At 44.9% G+C, this 9,516-nt stretch overlaps 1 protein-coding gene across 1 annotated transcript; it reads left to right on the top strand.

Annotated features, from left to right (window-relative positions):
• Positions 1–357: 357 nt before the first annotated feature.
• On the top strand, positions 358–8,243 carry SHPK (sedoheptulokinase). The gene is made up of 6 exons (XM_019545745.1): positions 358–499; positions 2,859–3,042; positions 4,597–4,749; positions 5,930–6,105; positions 6,319–6,519; positions 7,444–8,243. Exons 1-6 carry the CDS (start codon positions 361–363, stop codon positions 7,836–7,838), a joined length of 1,248 nt encoding a protein of 415 aa, XP_019401290.1. The 5' UTR covers positions 358–360; the 3' UTR covers positions 7,839–8,243.
• Positions 8,244–9,516: the final 1,273 nt, after the last annotated feature.

Below are 9,516 nucleotides of genomic sequence, written 5' to 3'. Positions count from 1 at the left end.
TGGGGCTCAGGTTTTATACTGGCGGGAGCTTTAGTATTTGTTGCAGCTCGTTGGGGAAGAAAGATCCTTTACCTAAAGTAGTTTCAGGGAATGCAACTCCAAGAGAGCTTGGCTTACATGGAAATGAGAAATGTGCTGCTAGATTTGGGTCTTATGTGGCTGTTGGTATAACAGCCCATAAACCACAAGAGAAACAAACCTATGCGGGTATATCTCTGCTTTTCGAGCCCAGGATTGCAGTGTGTGTCCTTTGGCTTTTGTGGGATGAAAGGTACTGAAAAATACAGATCTAGGTAATGACCCCCATGGATTGCGTCCCAGTGCTTTGACCCTTGATGTGATGCTTTCTGCTTGCAGGGGATGGAGCAAGATGTCCAGAGAATAATAAGAGCTGTGAACGAATGCGTGGCTGCTCTTCCTCAGCAGCAGCTGCAAAGAGTGACCCGTGTCGGTATTTCAGGACAAATGCACGGGGTTGTATTCTGGAGAAGAAATCAAGGTAACTCCCACCCTTGGGCATACTTGCTTAACAAATTGTAGTGTTGAGAAGTGGCATCAGTTGTGGAAGGTGGATCTTAATGTGGGAGATGATTTTTCTGTTATTATTATTATTATAATATTTTTTTTTAGCACTGGGCTGATCTGGAGAAAGTTGTCATGTGTTCACCTTGACTTTTATAAAGTGGAGTGATCAGGAGATCCTCTGAAACATGCGTGTCCTGTGAATTAGCATAGTCAGTCCTGTCCCGCCACCTCTTCCACTTGACTATGTTCTCTGGTGAATGACTCTATCAGGTCTTTGTAAATCTTTAAGAGAAGCAGTCCCAGTGAAGTCAGTTGCGGTCATCACATGAAGAAAGGTTACATTTTTGGAGACGAACAGTTGTCTGTCTACCTACCGTGTGTCCGTTGCCAGCCAATATGGACTTGCTGATCACTTGCAATACTTTGTTTTTAGTTCCTTCCCATTGGGAGACATTTTTAACTAGCTGTCCTGTGAGTTGTCTGGATACTTTCCAGTAATTCCTCTTTAGTTGTTGTATGTGCACCATGAAAAGTTAGACAGGTGACTGACTACCTGTATGGAAGTGAGCGTAGCATTAACTGTAATACTCTGCATAGCACTGTGGTTTTACCAAAGCTTCCAGTGTGAAAGGACAATACAAGAAAATGTGAAATTTCACAGAAGATTATTTAAATCAGTGTTAGATTTAAAACCTTCCCCCACTCTTCCAATATTAAACAAACTTGTTTTCTGGTAAGGCAGAGAAGACTGCAACATTGTATTTTTGTCTCCTGGTTTTGTGAGCATTTTGGAAGTGGCAGTGACTAACGTCATTTGTAGGATTGGGGTGGGGATAAGTCATTAGAAACTAAATCATATGGGCCTTGATCTTGCCTATGCTCTTATGTGTGTGTAACTGTGTGCATAGGTGGGCTTGCTTGGGGTCTTTTGATTGTAAACTCTGCACAGAGCAATCATGGAATAGATTTCTTTTTTTCTGGAGCCCTGATACCCCATTTCAGAATCTGGTTCCACATCTTTATTCCTTCTGTAAGTCATGAGACTCGCTTACAGGCAACAATGCAGATATTAACTAATGTTATTAAGTTGGTGAGGTGAAGTAGAGATTCCTTTTAAGTTATAGAACTATTTCCAGAAAGTACTGGTCGCTGCCTGCCAGATGTTGTCCAGATCTTAATTGCTCTAAGAGATAGTAAACTATTCATTACTGGCTGTGATTTGGTTTTTAAATACTAAAGCCATCACCAAGGACTATATCCAAAGGCTGATGGACTGAAGGATCTGTTGCTTGCTTTCTAGTTCTCCCAAGGGCTGCATAACGACTCCACGAGTCCATCATACGCCTACATTTTTGTGTGGTGGTGATTAATATTTCATTTCATAAAGCCACATGTCACTTCTTGTTTTGTTTTTTAGTTCTTGTACTCAACAAAGTGAAGGGGAGTGTTTGCTCTCAAATCATCTTAAGTGGCCTAAGTGAAGCCACGGACACACCCTAGGTTGCAAATTGCATTTTTAATGGCATCCTTTAAGGTTAGCCTTGTGGTTAATAATATTCCTTAGAACCCATTTTAAAACTAGAAAAATAAACAGATTAGAAATTGGAGTTGAAAAAGATTTCAAAGAAGATTTACTTTGCCTGCTTTGCGTATTATTGCACCTTTCAGCTTTTGTGCAAGGCTGCTTTACAAGAGTTGTGCAGAGTTCCTGATCAGACTAGTGAAGACCACGATCAGTGTAGAAATGATCCCTTTTTAATGCTCTGCCACCTTAGCCTCTTCCGTGGTGTTTAGCTTTTGGGTGTCAAATCCTCACCCCTGCTCTGGTTCTTTTATGCTGCATCACGGGACCGCAGTAGTGTCATGGGGCTCTCAAGGCCTGGTCACAACACGGGTCTGTTCCTAATTCCTAACCAAACGAATGCATTCTGTATAGCATTCTTTTTAGTTCAGAAAAGGGTGACCAGCATTAGGGGAGGGTATTTGGAGCTGGAAATTCTGAAAGTTCGGTGTGACTATAGTCACTGCTTGCCCATGTGACGTGCATAACACGGGTTCCCCAACCACCCTGGCTTATGGGAAACTAGACTGAGCAAGTGATGCATGCAGTGGATGCCCTACGTTGCTGTCTTCATCAGACTAAAGACACGCCTGTCGGTAGAAAGCAGAATTCCCTGCAGCCATAAGCAGTGTTGGGTGGGGTCTGAACCTGTTGCCTGTGAGCCACTGGGTAGAGACTGCTGGTGCATAATTTATTCCTTTGGTAATGGGGATGGAAAGGGACCTGGCAAGTGGGTTAATCTGCAGGGCTTCTCAACCACTGCTTATTCCAGGTTGCAACTGGATGAAGAGTGGAACAGGTTCTACCTGGGAGCCTGCAGCAGTCAGTCACCTGGTTACGTGGCAGGACAGCCGGTGCAGCCCCAGCTTCCTCTCTTCTCTTCCTCAACCCCAGTCCCACATTAGCTTGGCCACAGGATTCGGGTGTGCCACCATCTTCTGGTATTTAAAAAACAAGTACGGCGCTGTTCATTCAAGTTCCTGTATTGAGCTGTTTCATTAGCTGTTGTTTTGGCTGGAACTCAAGTGACAATCCTGTTCGTGCAGAAAGTTACTGCCAGTTCAGAGTTGGCCGCTGTCTTTCTACCTAGGTGTCGTAATGCGTTGTCTGGAGAAGACATGAGAGAGGAACGAGCCCTCCTCTTAATGTTAATTAAAAGCCCCAAGATTGTTTCAAATGGAAGTATTGAATACAGACTGCACGACTGTGAGAGACCTAATTCTTCGCATAAACATTACCACAGAATGCTTAATACCTGACCAGAAAAGTTGGCTTTTCTTAATAGAAGCCACATCAGTTAATCAGTTAATACAGTTCTTGGGCAGAGTGGCTTTGCGTGTTTAGCACAATATCTAATATGTGAAGGTTTGGTTTCAGCTGGGTGCTAAGAGAATGATCCCTAAATTAGCCCTAGTATCTGTAAGAGATGCACAGCATTCCAGCAAGCCTCTGCTGAGGTCCGGCATAACTTGGCATCAGCTGCTACTTGGGATGCAAGCCACAAAACCTCTGTGTTAGATTTTGAAACTGTTTCAGCTGCAGAAAGTTGTTATCTCTCTCAAAGCGCCAACACCATCCTGAGTAAGGAAGTCCTGTTATGAGGGAGGAGCGAAAGATGGGTTAAGTGTTGACTCCTTCCAGAAGTTTGGGTAGAGAATATTTGGAGCCTGCCTGGATTTTTCCAGTGCCCGAGCTGTTTTGATTCTTTCCTTATGTAAAAGATGCCATTGCTAAAGGAACAGAACTGATTTTTACGAACATTTAAGAAGCATTTAAGAGTCAGTTCTCATTGAGTTCTACCTAATACATTTAACCTCCCTGACAAAGATAAAGACAGGCATAATACTCAAAGCATATTACATTATTATTATTATTCTGTAAGGATGTCAAGAAGTTCTATTGGAAAGTAACAATTCACCCTAGAACATTAGCAGTTTTTCTTCAATGAGCAATTGTTTTCCCCGGCCTCTCACTGTTTAAATCCTTCTTTCCTGGACAAGTTCAAATAGCCTAATGGGAATGTTCATCAAAAATGTAATTGCATCATTAGTGACCACACAGCGTTAACAAAACGGCTGCCGTGGTGAAGATGGCTGCTAGAGCTGGTTTGTGTGTTTTTGTTTTTTTGTTTTTTTTTTTGCTTTCCTGATGCCTTTCAGCGAAAAATGGACGTTAAACAAACAACATCAATTCAATTTGCAGAAGTCAGATTTTGGTGAAATGTTTCAGTTGCCAGAGCCAATTTCCTTTTTTTGCATCTAGGCTCCTGGAAAAGGTGAAAACTTTTGGAGAAGAGTTTTGACATGCACCTTCCTGCCATCAGCAGAAACTTTTCATGGGCACCTGTTTTTGCTATGTGTTTAATTGTTCCAATAATTTAGCTTTCTGGAACTACACAGGTTTCTTTTACTGTGTTACCAGGTTTGTTGTAACTGTTCGCTACAAATGGAAATGATTGACAGTTGAATGTACAACAAAACAATGGCAACTTTCTTTCTTTTGTGAAACAGCCCTGACTTTCTGAAGTCCTACGATTCGGCTGGTACCATCCATGACTATGTGGTTGCAATGCTGTGTGACCTGGAGAAGCCGCTGATGTCTGTCCAGAATGCTGCCAGCTGGGGATATTTCAGTTCCAGAAGTAAAAGCTGGAACACTGAGATGTACGTAACGGGGTCCTCGGTGGATTGTATGTATTGTGCGGACCAGCTGGTGTGAACACATCTCTAGGACATACCTATGAACATGCCGCAGGTGTGCGGTGATTGGAAGCTGCTCCCATGTGACGGTTGTTTTGTCTGTGCTGAATGAATCTTTGGGTGTCAGTCCAGTTTGTCAGGGGTAAAGGCCAACATCGCAGGAGTCTTGTCTCTGCTTGTACCTGCTGGCTTGGGCATCCTGATAAACGCTGAAGAGAAGGTCTGGTCAGGAGGCTCAGCCAAGAGGCCACAGACCCAGACCTGCCCCCTTGCTTCCTAGGATCATCTTTGTAGGGCTGGGATGAGTTTTGTTGGTGCAGCAGAGTGCTTAGCCTATCCTGATGCTACCAATGCTTTACCTGCACAGTGGTTCAAGAGAGAATTTCACTCGAGTTTCTTCAGCTGAGCGTTTCCACAAGCATAAAAACCCACTCACCATGTCAGTTAAAGGGTGCTGGACATCTTGCTTGAGAAATTGGTTCTATTCTCTCTTTTTAATGGCTTCCTCTTTCAGGGGGTGGAGTCCAGGGCCCTGTACAATGCAGGGGTCAGCTTGGGCCAGGACTCTAGTGCGCAGAGATCTCTATCAGTAAAGGTAAACCACATTCTCGCCCACTGAAAGGTTGATAGGTGTGTGTATTTGGCATTGAGCGTTCAATAACTTGATATAGTGGTTGTAGAAAAGTAACCTAGACACATCTTGCAGTTTGTTTGCTTATGGAGCCTGTCCAAGCTAATTTGTCCTAGGTTGGCTTCAACCTGATAACCCCTGCACAAGAGTGGCTAGAAGTTGGCGTTCTTTGGCACTTGAAAATTGGTTGCATATCTGTTATTGGGATTGCTCTTTCCAGCACTGCTTAACTGTAGGAGGTATGTGTTGCTGTGTAACCCCTGGTAGGTCAAATACAATGTAATAGTCAGTGAGTGCACTAACTCTCCTCATCTGTTCAGTTCAAAATCAGGTGAGTTTTTTTTAACCCCTGGAACTGGAGGGCTGAATTTATCCAAGGCACAGCAGGGAACAGATGGTGCAAGTCCACAAGCATATGGTCACACCAGCTTGTGACTGTGTGAGGGTGGTCATGTAGCCAGGCAGCATGCTCTTAATGGTAACTAATCTACCTGCATGTTGGTTTGCTTGCAGCTTGAGAGAGTCCGGTTTTCCCATTCACTTGCTTCCTGAAGTGGGTGACCCTGGCGACGTTGCCGGAAGGATGTCCCGTGGCTGGCATGGAATTCCAAAGGGAGCAGAAGTGGGACTGGCCCTGGGAGATTTCCAGTGCTCTGTGTACTCCTGTCTGGCCGAGAGGAGTGATGCAGGTATCTTCCTGCAGCTGGACCATCACAACTAAGACTTGCTGATAGAGTAGGCTGCCACTGGCTAGGCCATGGAAGGACTGATAAAATGTTGCTGTTCATAAGATAATCACGATTTCTCTGTCTGCTTCCTAATTTTGTGCTCGTCTGGTTATCTTACTTTTTCTGTTCAGGGTAGCTTGCTAAAAGAAGGAAATCTCTTCTTTCTTGTCCTAGTTCTCAACATCAGCACCTCTGCTCAGCTCACGGTCTCCATGCCTTGGGGATTCCAGCCTGCAGAGACACCTGATTCATTATCAAGCGTTGCTTATTTCCCTTATTTTGATGGTCACTATCTGGCTGTGGCAGCCTCGCTGAATGGGGGCAATGTGATGGCGATGTTTGTGGATATGCTGGGCCAGTGGATGGCAGAGTTGGGTAAAGTATTCTGAGGACCTTCAAAACTTACCTGGTAGCAAGTCATTGGGGGCTGTGTCGATCCTGTTGTGGGATGCTGTGAGCAGCAATGATGTAACACTCCATTAATTCTACCCAGAGCAATTTCCTGCAACTCTTAGGGCTTGTGCTAGTGATGACATGACTGGAACCTGCATTCAGATTGCGTCTGGATTTTGTTTTCCGACGAACAAGAGCAAAAGGTTTCTCTGCGGCTTCCATTTCAGAAGGAAGAACTTTCAAAGGAAAAATTACAAGTCAATAAATTGAAGTTGGTGGCTCATTTGCATGGCTAGAGTCTAGAAAGGATTTGATTATATTAATTGCCTTGGTGGAAGTTTTCACAGTGCTTTAAATACTTAATGGACTTGAGTGTCACATAAGACAATCATGTCTTGTCTCCAAAGTACTTTAAAATCTGTTTTTGTGGCTCCTTTGATAGACTCTCGGTGGGTCGTCTCAGTGCCTTCTAGAATCTTTATTCCAACCACCATGTGAAAAGAGTGCTGCACTCTGTTTTGCTGGCTGCATAATTTGGGAAGGGGAGGTGTATCTGTGCTGACTGCCCCGTTAAGAAAAGATTGCTAGCTGGTTAGTGTCCAAACAGGCAAACTGCTTCACTGTTTGTGCGTAGATTAAGCTAACCCAGTAGCAAAGAGGAGGAAATGCATCTGTTTGCCAGAAATGTCTGTGTTGGTACTCAGAAGAGACTTTGTGAGCCACCACGAGTGGCTGGAGAGGGTCCTTTAAGGAGATTTCTTTAGGGATGGGAGGAATCAAATGCAGGACAAGAACAGTGTCAGGCCTTTTGTACGGCTGGGCAGCCAGGGCCTTTTGCCTGCTCCGCTTTGGACCCGCGCAGACTCAGAGACGCATATTACTAAGATGCCGTTTTCTTTTTTGAAGGGCTTGAAGTTGCGGAGTCCACGCTCTACGCACGAACAATCAAAGCAGCCTTGGCCCAAAAGGACACCGGGCTCTCAATTTGCCCAACTGTGTTTGGGGAAAGGCATGTACCGGAGCAGCTGGCTTCGGTGACGGGCATCGCTCCCTCTGACCTCTCTCTGGGTCACGTGACCAGAGCTCTGTGCCGCGGGATCGCTCAAAACCTACGTTCCATGTTGCCAGCAGAGTGCCTAAGGGAGGCAGGAGTGAAGAGGGTTCTGGGAAGAGGGAGCGCCCTCTCCAGGAACGAAGTCCTGAGGCAGGAGATAGAGAGAGCATTCCCGTTTCCCGTGGTGTACGGAGAAGACGTGGATGCGGCAGTCGGTGCGGCCCTGGTGATGCTGCACAGAAGATGAAGGTGTGGCTCGAGCCGCCTGGCAGGCTTTTGTCTACTGGATGTGGATTTTCTCTGCTGCTCACTGTTGCTGGAGGGCCTTTGATCTGCCCTCCCTCTCCTCCTGGTTTCATATCCCTTTCTGTTTCCGAGTGTACCCTCCATTCCCTTACGCTGGCATTCTCAATTGTGCAATGAGGGCTAATTACCACATGAAATTGGAATGGAAAGTGCCCATTAATTTTGCTTCAGATTCTTCATCTGTGGTATTTTCTTTGAATGGGTGAGGGAAGCCAGTGTCTCTCACCACTGTCTGTTGGCTTTGTTTTGCAAAGTGATTATGATTTTTTTTTAATCGACTCTTTCCATACGCAGTGGCACTCCCATCTTGTGTGGTGCCTCTTTAATAAAGATCAAATCATCACTTGCTGTGTCTCCTGCAGTGGATGTTGTCTTTGTAAAAGGGCCAAGCATGGTTTTGATGTCAGCATGGACCTGTGATGGGTGCTGCGGTGGGTCCTGGCTAGATTCACAACTAGCTCAATGCAGTGACTTTGATATGTGCATGTCAACATCCATGCTTCAGGGTACAAACTGCTTACCCGCTGACGTTCAGGAAGGCATTTCCCTCATCCTGCAGCAGTATGCACTTGTCGGCACAAACGTGTCTGTAAGTAGAGTGCATTGTGGCTTTCTCTGAAGCATCCAGACAGATAAAAGACTGGTCCCTCCTGTGTGGTGTTTCTTTTGCTCTAGAGGATATATGAAAGTGCCTGAAGGTCCCATTTCTATATCGTCTTTCCACAGCATGACTTGCTGGGCAGTCACAGTGGCTACCAATGAGACATTAAGCAGATCTGCATTTGTCACTGCATTTGTCACATCCAAAAATGTCTTTCTGGACCCCTTGTTAGACAGCTTTATAATTCTGCTTTTGTGTGTTCCATGGCAAGTGGGAGGCTGGATTCTGACCTGATTTTGGTTTTGAGTGTTGGGCTTCTATCACATGTGCTATATTTGTAAGGCACTGTGCTGGCTATTTCTATCCTCTTTTCTCTTTATGATGAAAACGTTCAGATTTTCTTTTGTCAGTCCAGGAGGGGTTGGGAACGCACCTTTCCTTGGACACTGGAGGGGGAAGTAATCACAGTGGTTTCATATCATCTGGGTTCAATTTTATTACTTAAAGCATCTGTTTCAACTGAAAGACAGATCTGTTTCCATCTTGCTCATTAGCAGCATTGGGACTGACTTAGATCACCTTAATGAGAAATCTGCTTCCTATCCCAGTGGTCTACATTCCCGGACCTTAATTAGAGTGGTGGATTAATTCTTCCCTCACCGCTGACCCCACTACTCCAGGTTAAGTGCAAAGGATTATTGACATGGCCAGGAAATACAGAGAAAGTTGTTGACTATTTGAGGTCCTTTGGTAATATGTTGTTGTCTCTTTGCTGGTTGCTGTGTATTTGTGTCAGCAGTCTTTGTTCTTTCCTTGATGAGTAACAGCAGCAGGAGCTGGTCATATTTCCAGGGCTAGGCAATTGCTGCTTGCTGATCTTAAACCAGCAGAGCCAGTTTCAAGAAGCTAGTACAATTTTGGTCTGGCTCTAGGCTGCCCATGGTTCTCTGAGGCAGTCTCCCTGTCCTACAGGCTAGACTTCACTTCCCCTGTGTGTTAGGACTCTTGCATATTCATA

Source organism: Crocodylus porosus, unplaced genomic scaffold, assembly GCF_001723895.1.
Source record: "Crocodylus porosus isolate Cpor-Errol unplaced genomic scaffold, CroPor_comp1, whole genome shotgun sequence".
Taxonomy (NCBI): domain Eukaryota; kingdom Metazoa; phylum Chordata; order Crocodylia; family Crocodylidae; genus Crocodylus; species Crocodylus porosus.
This window is presented reverse-complemented; position numbering and strand designations above follow the sequence as displayed.

Excerpts from the sequence above, each read along its gene's own strand:
- SHPK (XM_019545745.1), top strand. The coding sequence starts at position 361 with ATGGAGCAAGATGTCCAGAGAATAATAAGAGCTGTGAACGAATGCGTG. Across the intron at positions 3,043-4,596 it reads TTCTGGTATTTAAAAAACAA|CCCTGACTTTCTGAAGTCCT; the intron begins GTACGGCGCTGT and ends TTTGTGAAACAG. Across the intron at positions 6,520-7,443 it reads CCAGTGGATGGCAGAGTTGG|GGCTTGAAGTTGCGGAGTCC; the intron begins GTAAAGTATTCT and ends TCTTTTTTGAAG.